The following is a 24,725-nucleotide window of genomic DNA, read 5'->3' as shown; positions in this document are numbered from 1 at the left end:
AGTAAATTGTTCAACTACTACCAATTATGATAAGGGCATCAAAGAAATCGATGACGGCATTGTCATTATCAACAATGCCACAGCAACGATAGAGGTTGAAAAAAGGAGATAGCAGAACCGTCAGCGGTACTTACCTTTTGACTTTCGATCAGTTAGTAAAGGTAAATGGGACCGAGTATCACAATCAAAATCATACTCCTACTCGTACTCCTGGCACTGCAACGGCTCAAAGAGTCAATCTTTTAGGACATATAGAGACATTGAGTTTGAACTATCTTCATGAAATGAATGCGGAAAATATCAACCATATTGGCGCTCTTCGAGGAGAAGTCAACTCAACAACATTGCTTTTTATAGTAACGATAGCATCAATCTTTATCCTAGTAATCTTGCGACTTGCTCTAAGCAAATATAAAAAACACACCGCGAAAAAGGCAATGAATGTCTTAGTAAGAGAGGTCACCGAGAGAATCGTGGACGATTCCCACTTAGGAAGGGAGGAGTTAACTCGAAACGCAAACCACCAAAATACCAAGTCAGCATTGTCTGCCTAACATCCGTTTCAGGCAATGCTGAACATTAACACCACCCCAGTCCATGACCAACGGCCCGAGTTATGATCCAACGACAAGCAACAAAAAACGATACTCACAAGCTACCGTAGCCGTGGGATCCGCTGGCGCAGTACAAATATAGCGCAAACAAGCGATGACTTACACTACACGCAAGTCGACGTAATCGTGGGATTCGCTGACACTGCATCTGACAAAACATAGCAACGACAGCGACGACGGCAGCGGCAGTGAGGACGGCTTAGGCTTAGAGTTAAGAGTAAGAATGTTTTAGAGTTTAGTTCAAGAAATCAAGAAGCAATTAATATAACGTGATAAAACTTTGCAAAAATTGTTCAAATGCAACAAAAATTGTTCAAGCCCTTAAGTACCGAATATTTGTACCCTTATAGGTACAGTTGAGTTTTGATCGAAAATATCGGTCAATGTGTGAGATATATGATTGAAATTCAAAACCTCCTGAACTTTGGCAGTTGATCGAGTTCAGGAGATTTTTACGTTTAACAATTGGAAACGAGCGATGGCCCGATTGAAATCTTACCAAAAAAATATGTAAACAGAGGGATTTGTTACATCGTTCAAGACCACTCATAAAAATTGTATAGCAATGAAAATTAAATAACTTTTCGAAATTTGAATGTATTTGCTGAAACGTTTTATAATGTGAAGCATCATAGTATTAATTTTCAATGGATAATGATTAAAAACATTTATTGAATGAGAACTAACATGCTAAAATCATATTATTGGGTATTTAAATTTCAAAATTCATTTCTTTTAACATACCATAAAAATATCTAAATGGTTTCTCCATATCGTTACAAATGTTGGTTCTTTTAATTTAAATGCCCAAAAGTAATTATTTTGTCCGATCTGGCCATAATGGAAATTGTTATAAAAAACGTTAATTTTGAGGCGCTCTCACACTGGAATAAGTTGGGCATCCTTTTATCCCTGGTCCATGCCTCTGCACCATATAGCACGACGGGAATAATGAGTTTGGTTTTTGTTCGTCGAGAGAGGACTTTACTTCTCAATTGCCTACTTTGTCCGAAGTAGCACCTGTTGGCAAGAGTTATTCTTTTGAGCTTCGTTGTTGGTGCTAATGCTGGTTCCAAGAAAGACGAAATTATCTATGACTTCGAAGTTATGACTTTCAACAGTGACTTGGGAGCCAAGTCGCGAGTTCGACGACTGTTTGTTTGATGACAGGAGATATTTCTTATATGCCCTCGTTCACTGCCAGACCCATTTGCTTTGCTTCCTTGTCCAGTCTGAAAAAGCAGAACTTACGGCACAATGTTAAGGCCAATGATATCAATATGATCGGCATTCGCCAGCAGCTGTTCACTCTTATAGAAAATTGTACCTTCTCGATTAAGTTCCGCAGCTCGAATTATTTTCTCCAGCAGTAGACTGAAGAAGTCGCACGATAGAGAGTCGTCCTGTCTGAAATATCATTTGGTATCGAACGGCTCGAAGAGGTCCTTCCCGATCCTGACGGAGCTTTGGTACTGCTCAGCGTCAATTTACACAGCCATATTAGATTTGAGGGGATACCGAATTCAGACATAGCGGCATAGAGGCAGCTCCTTTTCGTGCTGTCAAAAACAACTTTAAAATCGACGAAGAGGTGGTATGCTCCTATCAGTTTTTCGACACCTTGTTTGAATAGCTCAACCGGCAATCCAACGGCCCCCGCCGCTTTGTTGTTCTTCAGACGGGTAATTGCTTTCAAACTTTTTTATGGTCGGCAATGGAACTTCTGCTCCATCGTCATATATTGGAGAATCGGGTTCGACATCTTCAGGTGTTATGCTTTCACTGCCATTCAGTTCCCTTATACCGAGTTGTTGACGAGTGCTCTCAGAGAGCAGGGGTGCAAGTCAAGTAGAAAAACTGCTCAGCTGCCAGTTGTGATTGCAGCTTCTCGGCGTCGAACCTTCCTTGTGTTTGTCGACGTACTTGAGACGTGTCTTCCGTCTATCGCAACTTGATCGATCTGGTTGGAGGTTTTTCGATCCAGAGACAGCCAGGTAGCTTGGAGAATTTTTCTATGCTGGAATCTAGTACTACAGATAACAATATTTTGGGTCACGGCGAAGTCGATCAGCCTCAACCCACTTGGTCCTTCTCTTCCACCGAGGCGTGGGCGCAAATCAGTGATATGTTGAAGAACTTTCGCTTCTCTTTTGAGGCTGTTGGTAATCTTTCATTGGGTCCCAAACCCAGCGCAAAATCCTTAGGAGGGATGTTTCGCCTTCTCACTTAGCTCGCCTTCAAACGGATGTTCTTTGGGTATCCAGAGGATACTTGGTCTAAGGCCGGAAGTCGTTAGAGGCTTGAGCTTACATATGGCATACATACATAAGAATCGTTTCTGATCACTTCCAAGTGAATGTCAATCAGAGAACTTTCTGCCCTTGCATGAACTCCTACACATAACTCTATCTTCCTATCCTAGGTATATGCCTAAGGTTTAAAAGGTTTCTCTCATTACGCTATCCTGATGCTTATGAATTCTTGGTTAAAACTGGAAATGCTAAGGGCAATAAATTAAATTATAAATTGTTTTATATATAGAAAAAACATTTTTCATGGATGTCTCTTTTATTACGCAATTCCAATGTATATACATATGTACATACAGTAGAGGCCCGCTAATCCGGATCAATTAAAACCGGCCCCTATCCGGAATATCAGGGAATCCGGATTACCAAAGACATATCAGAACTATGTACTCGTATTAAAAAAAAATATTTATAAATTTCTGTTTGTTTATTATAACAAACAAGCATAAAAGTGAATGTAGTGAATAATAAATATGTTATCCGGATTATAGAATACGGATAGAGAATGTCGGTCCGGATTACAAGTGACATAATAGAAATTTTGAATTTTTTAACCCTGTCCGGATTACAGTGGAATCTGGATTAGGCCGTGTCCGGATTAGCGGGCCTCTACTGCACCACATCCATATAAACATAGTATGTGTGTATTTAACCGTTATAAAATTCTGATGCGATCTTTTTATAACACTAATAAAAATAGCCTGTTTATGTATATGTACAAGAAAAAAAATTAATAATCAATTTCAAATTCAAATTGGCTCATTACGAATATGAAATTAGCAACCATGTGTAGTTTGAATATTTGCGTCTACTGCATTTGATAGATATGTACTGGTTTCGGATAGTTTAGGCACCAAATAACCGCATGATAAGTGCACCAGGTATGATTGGATTTAAAGGTATACGAAAGCTCTTGTAAAGCTTGTAGTTCGATTTTGTTTCTATGTATTCTTGTGGTTTACTCGACTAGTTTATGAGATAAACAATTTTTAATTCAACGACCCCATGCCATCTCTACAGACGTGGTCAAGATGATAACAGTTGAAATAGTGACAAACTGGCTCGATGGTAAAAACTACGGTCAGAAGAGTAACATCCACACCCCACTAATTCACGAAGTATCAATGCATCCAAATAAAGTTAAGGTCGTTGACTTATGTATTTCAAAATGAAATTTAGTTAACCTTCAAAATTTACAGTGAAACATAATCATAAATAAACGATTAATTTGGCTCTAATTGAATTATGATATACCTTTGAATGTACCTAGGATGGCGCTACATGCCACACATAGGTAACCAAAAATAGTCCACGGCAGCGTGCAATTAAGCTATTGGTTTTCAAGTGATAGAACATTTGTAAGAGGAACTACCCAAACTGTGCCCAATGAGGCAATGAAACTATGCCATAATATACATGCTTAACTTAGTGGATTTTCAAAACTTTATTCGTAAAACTCATATATAATCCTTTTTATTCCGCCTTGCAAAAAAACCTTTAAAATATGTAAGATGTAACAGTTAAAAATGAGTAAATGCACAAAAGTAATGTATGCTTTCCATATAATAATCAGGAAGGTATCGCACATGAAACCGTGTTCTTGTCAATTATTACGACATATTCATATAAAATCCACATTTCTCCTAATACCTAGTATGAGCAATGTGTTTAATGCAAAGAAAGCACGCTATTTCAAATTGAGCAAACTAATTAAAAAAGCAAGGAAGAACCCTGTTCGGCTACTGCTCAATATTAGACTTATACATTTTATGAAAATCAAGAGCTCTTCTCTGTAAAACGTTTTTATAAAAATATTATGTATGAATTAGAGGTTCATTAATATCAAGCGATTGCCCGATATACGCCCAACAAACTACATTATATTAAGTCAAGTATTTCCATCTAACTTTGTATATAATCTCTTTGGGTATTATAGCTTAATTGATGCTCAATAATAGCATTTTCATTCGAATCATACAGTTTTGTGGAAGTAAGACCTAAAATACTTCCTTAATGTCACAAAGAACATATATGTCAAGTTTAATTCATACACCATATTAGCATTTTTAGTGAGGTTATTGCTTGCTTGGACAGATATACACTTTTGATTTAATAACTCTATATCTCTCTCGATTGGTTTTAAGTAGTAGAGTTCAGGCTTTTCCGTATATTAGACACACATTACAGAGGTGGCGATTTTTTATGTTTGCAAACACTATGTCCAATTTTGAGTATGAAATAAACCTTTGATATTTATTATCTACAAAATGTACTATAACCTTTACTATATACTATACTTTAAATATTGGGTAGTCGAAGAAGTATTTCCGTATTTTGTCAATAGATGTTGTTGCAATTTATATCTCCAGTGCTACACATTGTCACATTGTCTCATACCATATAGTGTTGGAAAGGTGAGATTTTAACCAAAAACCATTAAATTCGGAAAGTTGAAAAAGTTACAGCTGTTCAAAAATGAGTGAAAATAATGAAGAAATTCGCTATATTTTGAAATTTTTGTATAAAAAGGGAAGAATATTACTCAAGCCACCAATGAAATTTGTGAAGTTTACGGACACGATGTTTTTTTTTTATAGTATAAGCATTTTAAGGCCGGAGTGTGGGACTTTAATCCGCTAAACCTAACCTACTCCCAACTCAAGAATCTCCCACGGAACAACCAGATATGGTAGTATTTCATGGGTGTGACATGACATTTTACGTCTCCTCTATAGCACGGACGGACTGATGCCTATTCTGCTATAGCTGTCTTAGTATTATCGTGATGGAAATTGCCGCTTCGCGAACAGCTTCCCAATTCTCAGAGCACTGACATATAAGTGCAGTCAAACTTACGTCATTTTTAAATTTGTATAGATAGCCTCTGAAGCACCCATGCCCGCTTATTATTTGGGTCAGGTGAAAATCCAGGACCCCATGGTTTCTACTTATCCACGTATGGATGTCAAGTATAAGTCTGTGGGTCCATCGTTATTTAGTTGAGGTTTGCCACCGTTGCTGCTATATAGTTACGCTCTTCTTTCTCTCTTCTCTCATTTGGATTTCTGTAATTGGCGCTGATAGCTCATATAATCTCGTGAGCTCGTCACCCTGGATGTCTATGGGCGGCATACTAGCTTGTACTTCAGCTGTTTCGCTGGAAATAGTTCGGAAAGCACTTGTTACTCTTATTCCTGTGAGTCTATGCATCGCATTTATTGGTTTAGTATACGATTTTATGTTTACTATTTTATGTATCAGTACTGGAGCTGCATATAGTATAACAGAGTTCATCGTTTTTGCGAGTAAAAGTCGGCGGCTAGAGCGCAAACAGCCTATATTTGCCATTATTCTTGATAAGGCATTATAAATCTTATTTACTTTATTTGCTATGTTTGTCAAGTGCTAATTGAATTTCTGTTTGGTGTCCAATATTACCCCTAAATACTTCAACTGTGGTTGTGAAGTAATAACGCACTCTCCTATAGTGAAAGTTATTTTTTCCTCAATTTTCCTGGTGCTTATGAGCAATACCTCTGTTTTGTGCTCAGCCAGTTCCAAACTCATGGAAGAAAACCATTGGCGCAGACCATTTATGCATTCATTGCATTTATTTTGGTAGCTACTGCTACCACTATAAGGTCGTCCGCGTATGCGATTAGCTTAACGTTTTTTGGTTGTGGAATTCTTAGCACTCCATCATACACGAGATTCCATAAGAGAGGACCTAACACTGAACCTTGTGGTACTCCATTTGAAATAGGGTAGCTTTTGATGCCTTCGGTGGTATCGTAGATCAGCCTTGTAGTATTTTCAAAATAACGATTTTTGTGAGGTACTGAGGGGCTTTGTGAGGGATAAGGCTTCGAATATGTTTGTCCATTTAGCAGAGTTGAATGCATTCTTCATATCCAGGGTGATCAGCGCACAATATTTTTTGTACCACCTTTCCATCTTTTGCCACTTACTGCACTTTTCGCAGTATCGAGAACTTCTTTCAGTGCATCCATAGTAGGACTCTGTTTTCTGAAACCGTATTGTCTTTCTGATAGTTCGCCGGCTTCCTGGATTGCAAATTCCAAGCGGTTTCTTATTATACTTTCATACACTTTGCCCAATGTGTCGAGCATACAGCAGAGGTCGATACGAAGAAGGTTCATCTGGTGTTTTTTTTTTGGTTTTGGGATTAAAACTAGGCGCTGGAATTTCCAGGGATCGGGGAACATCCCTTCTTTTATGCATGCATTGTACATTTTTGCAAAAAGAGTGGGTTTTGAAATTATGGCTACCTTTAGAGCTCTGTTTGGTATTCCATCGATACCAGGCGCTTTGTTGATTTTGATTTTTTTAGCTATGGCCAATAGTTCTTCTTCTGTAACCAGTGAGGGTGATTTACCAGCTTCGTTTCGTCGCTCAGCGCTGGTAATCGGGGCGTGCGTCGGAAATAATGCCTCTACGACTTTCTTCATAAACGGAGCGCCTTTGGGTTGTTGCCGCTTATTTTGGAATTTGGACATACAGATTTTATAAGCAGTCCCCCAGGGTCTGACTTTAAAAGCTTCTTGTAGCTTTTAAAAGCTTCTTTGAGACGGTTTTCGTTTTCGCCAGTTTGATTGCGTTGTAGGCGACGTCGGGCTGAGTGAGCTTTCTCAGCGAGGCCATCTCTTTATTCCACCAGTATACAGGTCTTCGCTTATTGTGACATTTCGTCCATTGCAATGTAGTGTCGCATGCTGCCACCAGTACCTTTCGCTATGCGGTTACTAAGTGGGCGCCACCTTCGCCTGGTGATATTGCTGCACTCCAGACTGTCTCTAAAACGTTAGAATCAAAATCTGTTTGCTTCCAGCTTCTTTTATGTGTAGTGTTAATGCGTGAGGGTTCCGGGGCCCGAGAGAATGAAACTTCTGCAATGATTGCCATGTGGTCACTATTTGTATACTTGCCTGACACCTCCCACTTAATGTGTCTGCTAAGGGCGTCATTTGCAAACATCAGGTCTATTATAGAGCCTTTATTTCCTTTTTTATAAGTATTTTTGGTGCCACTACTAATAATTGTGAGGTTGGTTTCGCTCAGTAATTCTAGAATAATGTCTCTAGCGGAAAAATGGCTAAAAGTGGTCGATTAAAATGGTACATATTTGTTTATTTATTGTTATATATGTATATAAAAAATAATAAGTTGAAGTTTGATTAGAAATACGAAAACACTTTCGACTACCATATATTTTGTCGTGATATATTATTTCTTAACTACTAGCATTACAGTTAACTTAGAAATAACAAGGGCTTGCCAGAAACTACCAATTGCAGGTGCTGCTTTTTGATATAGCATTTTATATTGATATACTCAATTTCTGAACGCATTTTATTTTAGAATAACGTTTAATAGGCGGGACAAGGTCAACATACAACGTGCTTGCTGGAAGAGACTTTTGTTAAATCTATAAAGTAAGTGCATTACGCTCTTTTCTATTATTTTACATACCTTCTTCCAGAACTGCTAACAGGTCATCTAACTCTTCGCAATCTACAGTGAAAAGGTTCTCTACAAAGAATCCTCGTGATTTTTTTGACCAACGAACTGCCAGTGGCTTCCTCGCTGATCCTGGATTCAATAAATCAATCACCTAAAAATTTTAAAATCTTTATTCATCCCTGTTAGTCAAAATACATATATACATTTAAAATTAAGGTCATTTTAAAGATCCCGCTCATTAGAGCAGTTCTCTCAACTTACACTTACACAACTTAAAAGATAACTAAGTTCGGGTGCAACCAAACATTAGATATGTAACTTTTGCAATTTGTAAGGGAGAAAGGTATGTGAAAAGCAACTGGAAGCTTAAGAGCGCAAACAGCGAATTCCGCAAAACCGTGGCCCGAATCAGCTGATAAGACCTATCTTATGGGAGCGCAATGTAAATGATCAGCCAACACCGCTTCTACCGCCCACTTTATCGTAGGATACCGTCGCTGATCCAGCTATAAGCCATTGAAGAATTGCGACTCAATGAATGTATATAAAGGGTATATTTATTGTAAAAATAAGAATATTCACTGCGTTATATGGGGAATGGCAATATAATTATTTCAACAAAGCGAAGAACGAACAAGTAAGGAAGGGCTAAGTTCGGGTGTCACCGAACATTTTATACTCTCGCATGATAAAGTGATAATCGAGATTTCATTATACGTCATTTACATATTTTTCAAATATTTATGTAAAGTTTTATTCCGCTATCATCATTGGTTCCTAATGTATATATTATACAGAGAAGGCATCAGATGGAATTCAAAATAGCGTTATATTGGAAGAAGGCGTGGTTGTGAACCGATTTCACCCATATTTCGTATATAAGTGGGCGACGCCACGCCCATTTTCAATTTTAAAAAAAAGCTTAGGTGTAGCTTCCTTCTGCCATTTCTTCCGTAAAATTTAGTGTTTCTGACGTTTTTTGTTAGTTGGTTAACGCACTTTTAGTGATTTTCAACATAACCTTTGTATGGGAGGTGGGCGTGGTTATTATCCGATTTCTTCCATTTTTGAACTGTATATGGAAATGCCTGAATTAAATGACTCTATAGGGTTTGGTTGACATAGCTATAGTAGTTTCCGAGATATGTACAAAAAACTTAGTAGGGGGCGGGGCCACGCCCACTTTTCCAAAAAAACTACATCCAAATATGCCCCTCCCTAATGCGATCCTTTGTGCCAAATTTCATTTTAATATCTTTATTTATGGCTTAGTTACGACACTTTATAGGTTTTCGGTTTTCGCCATTTTGTGGGCGTGGCAGTTGGCCGATTTTGCCCATCTTCGAGCTTAACCTTCTTATGGAGCCAAGAAATACGTGTACCAAGTTTCATCATGATATCTCAATGTTTACTCAAGTTACAGCTTTCACGGACGGACGGACAGATGGACGGACGGACAGACAGACATCCGGATTTCAACTCCACTCGTCACCCTGATCACTTTGGTATATATAACCCTATATCTGACTCTTTTAGTTTTAGGACTTACAAACAACCGTTATGTGAAAAAAACTATAATACTCTCCTTAGCAACTTTGTTGCGAGAGTATAAAAAGATTATAGATTGCCAAAGGCTACCACTTACCACTACCACTACTTGTGTAGAAGGTAAATAATTATTTTTGCACACAAGCTTTCGTGCATACGTTTGTGCGCATTTAACCAATAAATGCATTGAAGGCAATACAATTTGTGCAGTCACTGACCCGCGCGTCATCCCTTATTTACATTGACAATTTGCGGGAAACAGTGGTGCTGCATTTACGGTAGCAAGGAGTGCAGTAAAACCATTATCCATTTGACTCATTTTGTATGACATTTAAAATTCAGTGTTTACTTTGGCGGATACACGCCTTGTCACTTCGATATGCAATATAACTGTGATGGGTCAAAGAGCGCTACGAAGGAATATTCGGGAAATTAAAAAGTGAAAACGCAACCATGAAGATTTGAATATATACATACATATGTAAGTATAAATACGTAAACACATATACATATGTATGTATAGTAAAATGTTATGTGTTATTTTAAATTTTTAAAATCGAATTACTCAACTCAACATTTATTTGTATCAGTGCACTGCAGTGTATAAATGTTATTGTTGGTTTTTTGTAGCACCTAAAACTATAAGAGATAGTTTTAAGGGGTCAGTAGGGTAATCTGGCCTGTTTTTTGACATTTTTATTTTCAATAGAACAATAGAAATTTTTTCACATATCATGAGATATATCGTGGAGTGTATAAACGATTTTTTTCGGAATTTTTTGATGACATCTGTCGGAGAAATGGCTGGGTGAATGAGATGCGTTTTTTCACTGGCGAACACGATTTCTCATGTTTGGATCATCTGAAACACAAAAAACCCAATTAATTCTTAAAAAGTACGTGAATGGTTATCGTCCCTACTAGACTCATGAAAAAATGTTGATAAATAAAAAAGTAATTAACTTTTTTTTTTTTAATTTTTCCACATGTTTTTTACATAAATTTAGTCATAACATTGTCCATAAATTATAAAAAATTAGAGGGACGATAGCCAGGCGTTTTGTGAATATTAAAAAAAAAAAAATAAGCAAATCGGTGGAGTAGTTTAAAAAAGAGTGTTTTGAGCAAAACGCGTTTAAAGTTTGAGGTGTGCACTCCGAGCGCTCCGAACGTCGAGCGTTATTATTATTTTTGGGCCTTTTTCGCAACCTTCCAATGGTAAAGTGGGTTTCTACATTAATTATAAGGGTATAAGTGAACAGAAAATGAAAAAAAAAAAAAAAAATTGAAAAAATATTACCCTATTGACCCTTTAAGGATATATGCATAACCCTAATCATTAGGATGTCGTTCTGTCTGTTCTCCGAGCAAGTTACATATACCTCGCATAAATTTGAGATAGCGGACGTTCCCTTAAAAATGTATTCAATTAAACAGAACTATTCATGGCACCTCAAAGTTTGGCCACAAATTTTAAGTGACAATTACCGAATCACAACCACACCTAGTTCTTTTATAAAAGTTTTTTGAATCCTATCAGATTATTTTACTTTCAAATTATAAACTCATGGGTATAATAGGGAGACCCCACAATCTGCGCCAACTACCGTGGGATAAGCCTCCTTAACATCGCGTATAAGGTTCTATGGAGCGTATTGCGTGAAAGATTAAAGCCCACCGTTAACAAACTGATTGGACCTTATAAGTGTGGCTTTAGACCTGGAAAATCAACCACCGACTAGATATTCACCATGCGCCAAATTTTGGAAAAGACCCGTGAAAGGATAATCGACACAGACCACCTCTTCGTCAATTTCAAAGCTGCCTTCGACAGCACGAAAAGGAGCTGCATCTATGCCGCGATGTCTGAATTTGGTATCCCTGTCATCAAACAAACAGTCGTCGCACTCGAAACTAGGCTCCCACGTCACTGTTGACAGTCATAATTTCGAAATTGTAGGTAATTTCGTCTATCTTGGACACCAACAACATCGTCAGCCTCGAAATCCAACGCAGACAGGTGCTACTTCGGAGTAAGTAGGCAATTGAGAAGTAAAGTCCTCTCTCGACGTACAAAAACCAAACTCTATAAGTCACTCATAATTCCCGTCCTGCTGTATGGTGCAGAGGCTTGGACGATGACAACAACAGATGAGTTGACGTTGCGAGTTTTCGAGGGAAAGGTTCTGCGAAATATTTATGGTCCTTTGCGCGTTGGCCACGGCGAATATCGCATTCGATGGAACGATGAGCTGTATGAGATATATGACGACATTGACATAGTTCAGCGAATTAAAAGACAGCGGCTACGCTGGCTAGGTCATGTTGTCCGAATGGACGAAAACACTCCAGCTCTGAAAGTATTCGACGACTTAAACGCTAGGGGAAGCAGAGGAAGAGGAAGACCTTCACTTCGTTGGAAGGACCAGGTGGAGAAGGACCTGGCTACGCTTGGAATATTCAATTGACGCCACGTAGCGAAAAGAAGAAACGACTGGCGCGCTGTTGATAACTTGGCTATAATCGCGTAAGCCAATTAAGAAGAAGAAGGGTATAATATTATATTGAAACAAGTAAGGAAGAGTAAGTTCGGGCGCAGCCGAACATTTTATACTCTTACAACTTACAAGAATCAAAGCCAGGGAAATACTTTATGGTGTAAAACGTCAACCTGAGGATCAAAATCCAAGCAATATTATATATACATATACTATTCGTAACTCCTATACTGTCAGATACATAAGGTTTGTTAGAAAAACGAAAACAATTATATCTAGTACATATGTATATGGAGGTTGGGGTAGTATCGACTAGATGTTATAATATATATTTTTTGCAATACCACATACTATTAACATGTCACTTACTAAAAAACTAATCATATAGAGTAGAGTCAGCCCGATATTCGAAAATCCTGATATTAGTTATACGTATATGGGAGGTAAGTAAGTCAAATTTTCACTCAGATTTATCTATTTTAGGTACAAAGATACACTGTTATGAGCAAAACATTCTAGATCATTTTGATTGAGATAACTCACATATTGGCCGATATATGCGGTAGAAAGTCACCCGGAAGTTCGATTATTTTTATATTAGGTATAAGGGTGCTAAGTCCCGATTCAACCTATTTTTGACATACAGACATACAATTATTTTATTTATGTATCTCAGACGTCGATCCAAAGTCAACTGTAGGTACTGGGGTCCACATATTCAGTACCGAGGGAACAGTTTTTGGATTTGAACAATTTTTGGTCATAAGGTGACAACCACTAAAGGCATTATTCGTGCAAAGTAGAGTCCGGTTATATTAATTGCTACTTGATTTGTGTACTGGAAAGTGAAAGAATCAAGTGGAGTTTAAAATTGTGCTATATGGAAAGCAGGCGTGGTTGTTGTCCGATTTCACTCATTTTCACAACGTGATTTATCGCCCTTTTAGTAGTTTTGAACAGTACCGTTACATGGATAATGAGCGGGGTTTTCATCCCATGTCATCTGTTTTCTCACTATCGGTAGGCGAATTTAGTGACTTAATGGCTTGGCACGCCCACTTTCTCAATTTTTTTGCAAACAGGTACAGCTGGCTACTGCGATCTCCTGTGTTAAATTTTATATCTTAATTACGCGATTACGCCCATTTACGAAGTCTAATTGTTTTTTGTACCAAGGAATGCGTATACCAAGTTTCGTCGAGATATCTCAATTTTTACTAAAGTTATATCAAAGACTTATCAAAACGCATTTGCCTGAGAGTCAGCAAACGCCTATACCTTGTTCATGTCGGTTAACTATAGCATATAGCTGCCATACGAACTGAATGATCGGAATCAAATGCTTGCATGGAAAACTTTCTCATTTAACGATAACGACCTGTGCCCAAAAAATAAGGTGACATTGTATTTATTTTGAAAATTCATTATTTATTTTTCCAAATCAATTTCATCCCCTTCAAAGTAATCCCCTCCCGATGCAATGCACCTATGCCAACGGATTTTTCAATCTTCGAAACACTGGTTGTAGTCACTTTCCGGGATGGCCTTCAGTTCCGTCTTCGATGCGGCTTGAATCTCCTCTATCGTATAAAAAAGGTGTCCCCGGAGTGGTCTTTTGAGCTTGGTGAACAGCCAGAAGTCGCACGGCGCCTGATCAGGTGAATACGGTGGTTGCGGAACCATATGGGTTGAGTTTTTGGCGAAATGATCACGAATTACGAGAGCAGTATGGGATGGTGCATTATCGTGGTGTAAAAACCAAGAATTGTTTTTCCACAATTCCGGCCTTTTTAGGCGGATAGCGTTACGAAAACGGCGCATAACGTTCAAATAATATTCCTTGTTGACTGTTTGACCGGTTGGAAGGAATTCATAATGCACAACACCACGATAATCGAAGAAAACAGTCAACATGACCTTGATTTTTGAGCGACTTTGGCGCGATTTTTGGTCTCTTCTCTCTTTTGGCACGATATTCGCTCGATTGATCGGTTGTTTCGGGGTCGTATAGCACAGCCAGTGCAAAACGTAGAATCGTGGCTCGTGCCAGCTGCCACGACCTATCTTATGGGCGCGCAATGTAACTGAACAGTGAAAAACGCTACTCCCTTCTCTCTTTGACGTGGGATGACGTGAGAATTCACGGCATTTGGATTTTTGCCGTGGAAACGTGTCAGCTGATTGCGCTCTCACAAGGCAGGGTTGCCAATATCGATACACTGTAGTAATTATCAACTTTTATAATTCAATCTGTTCAATATATTTCAATATGTTTGAAATTTTCATAAAATAACTCAAAATCAGAGTCGAATGCTATTATTTATAAATATGTAAACTATTTTTAATAGTTTGTTTTCAGTTTTGATATTTTATATTGTAAAAAATTGTAATTGAAAATAAAGATGTGCTCAAAACTATATATGCGTAATGGGCAATGGTAAACAAAGATGGCTGATTTCTGCGTTTTTACCACGTTTTTCACTGTGCACACATTTTGCCGATGAGGAAGGAAAATGAAGGAAGGCAGTAGCGTTTTTCACTGGTTCTGCTAGTAAGCCTAGATCCAAGTCTCATCGCCAGTTATAATGCGTTTCATGACACCCTGGTAGTCGGAAAGCATCGTTTCACACACTTCAACGCGACGCCTTTTTTCCAAATAATTCAATGTTTTCGGTACCAGTCGAGATTTGACGCGCTTGAGGCCCAAAACATCCTTCAAAATGGTAATGGCTGAGTCTTTCGATATGCCAACTTCATCAGCAAGGTCTTTAATTGTTGATCGACGTTTTTTCAACACCAAATCTTTGATTTGTTGAAGGTGAGCTTCGTCGGTTGAGGTTGATGGTCGCCCTGGACGCTCTTCGTCTTCGCCACGTTCACGGCCGGCTTGGAACTCACTATACCACTTGTAAACATTTTTTTTAGACATAGCCTCATCATCAAAGTCTTTCTGCACCATCTTCAACGTATCCGCAGCAGAAAATTGATTCCGTAAAGAAAATTTAATGCAAATTCTTTGCTCAACAAATTTCGGCATCGCAAAAAACGAAAAACTCACTTTTAGCAGCTCACAAAACGACACGTATCTCAAACACCAACGAATATTTTGACATGAAATTTGACATAAATGTGACTGACAGTACTACCAACCTAAAAAAAAAATAATTCTCCAAATCCTTCGACGAGCGCAGTTTAAATTCAAATGTCACCTTATTTTTTGGGCACAGTATTGACGTGATACCTTTACGAAGTTTGGCATAGATTACTGCTTAAGGTAATAACATAATCTCCGAAAAAATTGTTCAGATCGGATTACTATAGCATGTAGCTTCCATACAAACTGGACACATAGTCGTAAACAAATTTGGGTTTTTTCTAAAAGTTTACTCCTCGTATTCTATAATAGTACAAACTAAAGTCGCAATTCTTTGTAAAAAAAATAATGAGCAAACACGAAAACTGTGGTATAATGAGATGGACACAACCCAGACAATTTGGTTCAAATTGCATTTTTATTAACTTTGCTACATACAAACATGTTTATTGTTAATACGTATTAGGTGCTGTAGTCTTTATTTTATATGACTGCTTTACACCTGCGACCCATACTTTCCATGAACTTTTGGCACTTAGCTTTAGATAGTAGCTGACTACCAAGCTTTTTTAACGGCAGACCACAAATCGTGTTTATTGTTGAGGTTTGACTTCACTCTATAGGTTTTAATTAGGTTCAAGTCAAGGCTTTGGAAAGGCCAATCCAAAATATCGATTTTCTCAGCAGAAAATGGGTTTGGTATTGTTATTTTGCATAAATTTCCAGTTGATTGCAAGCGCTGAATCTTGTCCATTTTCCCCATTGATTCGTATGACCGGACATATATCATGCCAAAAAAATGCTCCCCAAGCCAGAATATTTACGCCACCCTGCTTTAGCGTCTTTTGAGTAAACTTAGGATTATATTCTTCACATTTAAATTAGAACAAAAAAGCACCCGGAAATTGTAATTTAAATTCGCCTGTTGTAAATGATAATTCGCAAAATTACTTTGCTAAGTTTGTAGGACTGCCCTTAATTAAAAGAGATAAAGAGATGCCCAACTCATCCCTCATTGGAAGTGAGAGAGCGATTGCTAAACGTCAAAACCTCCTGAACTTTGACAGCTGATCGAGTTCAGGAGGTTTTGACGTTTAGCAATCGCTCTCTCACTTCCAATGAGGGATGAGTTGGGCATCTCTTTATCTCTTTTAATTAAGGGCAGTCCTACAAACTTAGCAAAGTAATTTTGCGAATTATCATTTACAACAGGCGAATTTAAATTGACAGCTAATCGAGTTCAGTAGGTTTTGACGTTTAGCAATTGCTCTCTCACTTCCAGTGAGAGAGGAGTTAAAGATCTCTTTATCTCTGCATTCGTGATGAATTCATCTTCCGTTGAAGTGAATTGAAAAAAGGGAGGTGAAATTGATATCAAACCACTGGAAGTATCAACCGAAATTTGCCCACTTCCAATTCTAAGCGAATATCCGTACAATGTAAAATGTCGTCGGCAATGTCATTTTTTCGTATCCCATAATTAACGCGAATTTGAAGGCTGATATGTCGAAATGATCTTCGCGAAAAGTATGCGAACTTCAGTGGCATGCGAAGTAACTATCGCATTGTCCTGCACAACAGTCTACAAACTTTCATGAATTGCAAAAGTAAATATCCTACAAAGCGCTTTTTTGCAGTTCACATATCGACCCATTTGATACTGCTGATCTCATATCGTTCAAGGAAAATAACCGCTATGTTGCTTTCTTTGGTGACGTACTTGCAAACGTATTTGATTGATTTCACCAATCTGCAATATTCAACATTGACATGAGTTTTGAATGTGAATTAGACAGAAGTGGCGAATATGGTACGATCCATGTGTTGTTCTGCTATTGTCGTCTGGTGAGCGACGCCGATACAGTGAATATCCATCATTTCCCATTTCCGTTTCCGAAAGAAAAGCACATGAGTAGTGTTTCGTGCATTTATTGTCAGACATACAAACCAAAGTGGGATTGTAAGGTTCGCAAGGTCTATGAACCATATTGGTTTCCACCACTTCGTATAATTCTGGATCTATCTCTGAATCAGGAAATTCCGCTGTAATGATTTCATCAATTTGATCTGGTGTAATCACCATCCGCATCCAAAGAAGAATGTGTGTGTGCGGCAAATCTCTTTTTTGCCACTCAACAGAATACATTCAGCATCTAACAGCACCATATATACCATAGGTTGCTTCAAGATAAAGACCATCAAACATCGCAGCTACTGTTTAATAAGCGTGCTGTGATATCGTTACGATCGCTAGCTGATTGACCGCGATCCATTATTCCGGACGTATGTCATTGCATTTTGGGAGTACTTCTTGCCTTTTCTTGGGCTGCCATACGTTGATGGCAAAAAGAACGCCGACAAATATTAGCGCGACCTCTTCGTGGCTTCGTAACAAATTTCAATATGCAATTGATCATATTGTGTGAAACACACATAAAGTTTTCACTGAATAATTTTAAATAATTTTTCCTTTCGATAGCCGGAATAAAAAAGCAAGCGACCGCAATTGAACGATTCAAATTATTTATAAATCAAAATATTGAAAAACAAACCAAACAAAAATTGAAAAAAACGTGTATGAAAAATGTTACTTTTTGGAATTGTCCAATTTTCCGACTTCTTCTCATGAAAAGTATAAGGTATTTGTTTCTAAACCTTTCCCGATCCACAACAAACATCCTTTAAAAATTTCATCAAGATTGGTTCAACCGTTCTCCTAGTGTTACTAACAAACATTCATTTTTATATATGTACATATGTATGTATGTATGTAACGTTTGTATGGGGGAAAATAAAAGGGCTGTTTTTAGGGGTTTTCCGGAAATTATTCGAATTTTTCGCGCCGTAAAAACCATCTTTGAACTTCAACGAACATTTAAGAAAAAGAATTAGCAAAATTGGTCCAGGCGTTATTGAGTTATGCGCGTACATACATTTTTGGTATTCATTTTTATTTATATAGATTCTATTTGTGACAGAAGTACATTAATACATAAATATACTCATGTAAACAATAAATGAAATAAAAAGAAAATTCAGTTCACTAAATGTCAAGTGCAATGGTAAGCAACAAAATTGTAATATGAAACTTGCTCATATAAATGTGAAAATCATTGCCTATTGAATAAATCTCATAAATTAGTATATATGTACATAAAACTAATACAAACATACATACTCCAAATACTAATGCAAATTAATTCCCGCGACGAGGGAATTTTGAGAAAAAATATATATTAATAAGAACACGTGTGGTTTTAGTGGATTGCAAGAAACAAATAAAACCTTTATTTTCGAAATACTCATATATTTATACATTTTGGTCTTATTTACTTAAAGTTAAAGCTAAAGCTGAAGTGTAAGCATCAGCTTGATTGAATCCAGAACAAAGAAAGAGTTAATGTTTCTTTACAATTGTTATTGTTATGCCTTCTTGTGAGGGCGAGCGAAATCGTTTTGATAAGAATGGATTATTGGATTCAGAACGGAAAAAGCATATCAAATTCTTAAATAATCAAAAACGTGAATTAAGATTTTTAATTTATGAGACAGTGTAATTGCAAAATGCAAAGATTCAATTTTATTTACAGTTATGGTAAGCTATGCGGAGGCTGTCGTTAACTTGCACACAAGCAGCAACTGATATCAGAATATCTACGAGGTTTGACAATTAAGTAATGAGACTGATTTTATTGCCGCGCTTGTGGTAAACCTGTGACCTTGAGATTCCCTTTCTCTTTTTCCGGCATCCCTCCGCTCTCCATTGATATATGTACCATCGCTCTAGCTTGTTTAGTTCGCCTGCTGCGTCAAGTTGAGTAGACGTGTGTTTGTAGTGCTCGTCACGAAAATGGAAAAACGAAATCAAGAGCAACGCGTCGCGATAAAATTTTGCGCCAGATTGGGCGAAACATCTTCGGAAATGTATGCTAAAATTGTAAAAAGATTGTCGAAGGTGAAAACGATGATTATTGCATTTTTTGATAGCCGTGGAATCGTCCACAAAGAATTCGTTTCACCGGGGAAAACTGTGAATCAAGTCTACTATTGCCAAGTACTCGAAAGATTGCGAAAACGAGTCAACCGGGTGCGCCCAGACATCGCTCGTAACTGGATCCTTCATCACGACAACGCGCCGTGCCACACCGCCCTCAGCGTGTCCCAGTATTTGGCCTCTAAAGGGATCGCCGTGTTGCAACAGCCGCCTTATTCGCCCGACATGTCACCCTGTGACTTTTTTTTGTTTTCTAAAGCAAAATCGGTGGTCAAAGAAACCCATTTTGAGTCTATTACGGACATCCAGGCGGCCGTGACGAGGGTACTCGCGGACATCCCAGTCGAAGCGTTCCAGAAATGTTACGAAGCATGGAAAACGCGCTGGAATCGCTGTATAGCTGCCCAAGGGGACTACTTTGAAGGGGATGGCAGAATTGTAGAATAATTTTCAAATATACGGTTTTTATGGAATCAGTCTCATTACTTAATTGTGATAACTCGTATGGTGTGTACTTATGTGTATAAATGCGTTAGATGCATTAAGTCGCACAGTGATTCTAAACAGTTGTAAAATATCAATGCGTTGATATCTGAAGTATACAATAAAAATATAATACTTATTTACACATATATATGTATGTACACTAAGCATAAACACTTATACATATGTACATATGTACATAGTTAAGAGATTAGAATTAAGAAATCTATCGAAGAAAGAAATTTTAATAAAGAAGATCAGAGTCAAACGTGAACTCTCACGGTACAGACGAAATGTGAAGATTGTTTTTCTGTTGTAACAATTATGTTATACCATTGTGATCAAATTGAAAGGTGAATTTTTAATTTATGCTTCGCGTGCTTTTCGAATCAGTAATTTTTTTTCTGTAAGTTGGTAATACTGTTAGTGACATTTATGCTAAATTTCTCGCCAAAATAGACATTAGTATTTGAGATACGCGTCGGTTTGTGACGCTCTAAAAGTGAATTCTTCGATTTTTACTATGTCCGAATTTATTGAACAAAGAAGTGCGATAATGCTCTATCTTATATTGCATTGGTTACTTTTCAACTAACATCGTGCCGCAACCACCGCATTCGCCTGATTTACCTTCGTGTAACTTCTGGCTATTCAGCAAATTCACATGACCACTACGAGGACACCGTTTTGACTCAATTGAGGATATATAAGCTGAATCGGAGGATTTTTCCAAGTGCTATGATGACTGGAAAATTCGTTGGCATAAGTGTACTGCAGCGGGAGGGGATTACTTTGAAGGAGATGAAATGGAAAAAATTCACCTTTCAATTTGATCACAGTAGTATCAGATGATGTAATTAATTTTTCTCATCGAAGATAGACTTATTTCTTACATGTAAAGTAAAGTATACTAGACAAAAGTATTCAGCAAAATGCTATGAGAATAGGAGTAATATTCAGTTGTTATTTTTAGTAATGCTAGTCTAGTTATGATAAGAGTTCGAGATATATCATATCAATAGCAATAAACCAAAAAGTAAATTATAATGATCCAAAGAGCGATGCTGGCGGTAGCGTAGCCGGGCTAAAAGCAATCCACAACGTATCAGCGTCTGTTATTATAGGTAGTACGGAAGAAGTATACTTCCCAGCATATTATATGATAATGATAGTACAATCAAAACAAAACAAACTTTAAATATCGGAACATGGAACACAAGAAGTTTATACGAGCCTGGAAAACTAGCCAATACGATTTTAGAAATGAAGAAATTAGACATCGATTTACTTGGCATAAGTGAAACATGGTGGCCAGATTGTGGAGAAATTTTTTCTCAAAATACAAAGTTCTTTTTCTCTGGCAACCAAACTAAAAATCACTGCAATGGTGAAATCGGTTCATAACCACGCCTTCTTCTAATATAACGCTATTTTGAATTCCATCTGACGCCTTTTCTGTATAATATGTACATTAGGAACCAATGATGATAGCGGAATAAAACTTTAAAAAAATACGGTATTTAAAAAATATGTAAATGACTGATAAATGAAATCCCTGATTATCACTTTTACCATGCGAGAGTATAAAATGTCTCGGTGACCTTACGAACTTAGCCCCTTCCTTACTTGTTTTTTTTTTTTTTTTTAATTTTTCGTTGTCTTCGCTTTTTGAGAGAATAACTTTTCACAAAATTTCCGATATCTCGCTTCATTCACACTATTGCAGTTTTATACCATACATATTAGCTGTGAACTCTTGAGTTGTGGTCCATTTTTTCGTTGATAAAAACATCCAGCTTCATCTGTCAATGATGAAAAAACTGTCTGATACTTTTCGTTTTTGGAAAATAATTTATATAGTTTCACTTTTCCTTAATTGTAGAATGCAGCCGTATAATCACATCCTGTAAATGCATGGAAAGCTGGAATACTTAGGCATAACTTGTATACGTATCCCAAATTCAACGCTAATTCAGTCCAATTAATGCACTCCAAATGTTGATAATTTTTATTTTTTGTCGCTGAATTGGCTAGGCAAATTTCAGAATGTTGAATTTTGTGAATATTTCCCAGCAAAATAACCAGAACATCGGTATCAGAGGCATTAATTAAAATTTTCGACTCAGGTGGCGCTTTATATGCATGAAAATCATCCTCGTATCCGCTTCTTCATGATGACACACATAATCAACTTCTTTCCACTTTTTATGGAATTTTGTTGACTTCGTAGAGAAACACTGATGGTCAACAGTTAAAAAAAAATCTTTTATTTCCGATGATGATCGTTACCAATACTTGGTTTTCCCAACACTCAGCCAAAAAATGTACCAAAGGCTGCTTTTTTTACGACGAAGGAGCGACACTCAACTGCAATGCTGCGTCCTTTCTATGGCACTGAATACATTCCTCGGTATCTTTCGCACGTATTCAGCCGCACATGAATATTTCGTTTTTAAAACTCGGCAACCCGATTCAGCACTTAATTTTCGCAGGCAACCTTATATCATTATATTTTCGCAATAAAATTATCTTTATTTTGGTATAAGGTTTATCGCGTAAAGTCGATGTAGGTGCAAAATCAATTATTTTTAAGTTACCTGTATGTACCTGGCTATAAACCCAATAATTGCACCGGAAAAAAGAAGACAACCCAGTGTTTGTATATTCTACAAGCTATATGCTTTCGATTAGTCTACTACTGCTTATTGCGTAAGAGAGTGGGTGTGATGTTAAAAAATCTTTTTTAATTATTAATTAATTACACTAGCATCACAATTTCCAGGCAACCTCCTCGAAATTAATATTTTAATTTAACATATTTTATATAAAAATTATTTTCATCCCGTAATACGATGGGTGATGGTCGTGCTATGGTGGGATCTTAGACTCAATTTATGCCAAATTTCTCGTCAAAATAGACATTAGTATTTGAGATACGCGTCGTTTTGTGACGCTCTAAAAGTGAATTCTTCGATTTTTACTATGTCCGAATTTATTGAACAAAGAAGTGACCACTACAACAGGACCACGGTAACGTTTTGACTCAATTGAGGATATATAAGCTGAATCGGAGGATTTTTCCAAGTGCTATGATGACTGGAAAATTCGTTGGCATAAGTGTACTGCAGCGGGAGGGGATTACTTTGAAGGAGATGAAATGGAAAAAATTCACCTTTCAATTTGATCACAGTAGTATCAGATGATGTAATTAATTTTTCTCATCGAAGATAGACTTATTTCTTACATGTAAAGTAAAGTATACTAGACAAAAGTATTCAGCAAAATGCTATGAGAATAGGAGTAATATTCAGTTGTTATTTTTAGTAATGCTAGTCTAGTTATGATAAGAGTTCGAGATATATCATATCAATAGCAATAAACCAAAAAGTAAATTATAATGATCCAAAGAGCGATGCTGGCGGTAGCGTAGCCGGGCTAAAAGCAATCCACAACGTATCAGCGTCTGTTATTATAGGTAGTACGGAAGAAGTATACTTCCCAGCATATTATATGATAATGATAGTACAATCAAAACAAAACAAACTTTAAATATCGGAACATGGAACACAAGAAGTTTATACGAGCCTGGAAAACTAGCCAATACGATTTTAGAAATGAAGAAATTAGACATCGATTTACTTGGCATAAGTGAAACATGGTGGCCAGATTGTGGAGAAATTTTTTCTCAAAATACAAAGTTCTTTTTCTCTGGCAACCAAACTAAAAATCACTGCAATGGTGTAAGCATTATAGTTAAAGAAAACATTTCAAAATCTGTCATCGGATTTGTGCCGAAATCTGATAGATGAATGATGATACAGTTATTTGCAAAACCACTGAATATTAATATTATTGAAGTCTATGCTCCAACAGTAGACAAAGGTGACGACGAAATAGAAACTATCTATGATGAACTAGACGAACTTATGCAATTAACAAAACAATATGAAATAAATATAATTCAAGGCGATTTTATTGCAAAAGTTGGAAAAGAAAAAGTCGAAGGAGTCGCAGACCAATACGGCTTAGATGAAAGAAATGAGACTAATTCAATTCTGTCAAGATCACAAACCTATAACTTCGAACACATTATTTAGCCTGCCTCCCAGAAGACTTTATGCATGGAAATCTCCATCGGACGCCTCTGATAATATCATCAGAAATCAAATAGATTACATTCTGATAAATAATCGCTTCCGTACCTCAATAAAAAAGGTCAATACATATTCAGGAGTGGATGTACCTTCGAATCACAAATTGCTACTGGCAAAATTGCCTATTAGGCTAGCCGTAATTAAAAAAAGTAAGCCTAAAATTAAGCTAAATCTTGATAAGTTGAGAGACGAAAGTGTGAAACGCTTATTTGAAAGTGAAAATAATGAAAAAATAAATGATATCACATCAGGAAGTGCGGAAAGTATATGGAGCGACTTAAAAGAGATGATTTGTACAACAGCAAAAAACCTCTTGGAATATATAAGAAAGAAAATAATAAAACTCATTGGATGACAGATGACATATTAAAACTAATAAGTAAACGCCGGGAATATAAAAATAAAAACACTGAGATGTATCGACAACTGAATAGAGAAATAAGAAAGATGACCCGTAATGCTAAATCAAATTGGATAAAGAATTAATGCCAAGAAATTGAAAGATTACAATTTTTACATGATACCTTCCATTTACACAAAAAATTGAAAG

At 37.0% G+C, this 24,725-nt stretch overlaps 1 protein-coding gene across 2 annotated transcripts in view; it reads right to left on the bottom strand.

The window, feature by feature from the left end:
* LOC120770839 (kinesin-like protein KIF12) overlaps positions 1–24,725 on the bottom strand; it is a 66,975-nt gene that overhangs the window by 12,698 nt on the left and 29,552 nt on the right. For both annotated transcript variants that reach the window (XM_040098434.1, XM_040098433.1), the window contains exon 5: positions 8,414–8,555. In XM_040098434.1, coding sequence (XP_039954368.1) covers positions 8,414–8,555 — 142 coding nt within the window. The remainder of the gene's footprint in view (positions 1–8,413; positions 8,556–24,725) is intronic.

Source organism: Bactrocera tryoni, chromosome 3 (assembly GCF_016617805.1).
Source record: "Bactrocera tryoni isolate S06 chromosome 3, CSIRO_BtryS06_freeze2, whole genome shotgun sequence".
Lineage (NCBI taxonomy): Eukaryota > Metazoa > Arthropoda > Insecta > Diptera > Tephritidae > Bactrocera > Bactrocera tryoni.
The sequence above is the reverse complement of the archived record's forward strand: the minus strand, read 5'-3'. Positions and strand labels throughout refer to the sequence as shown.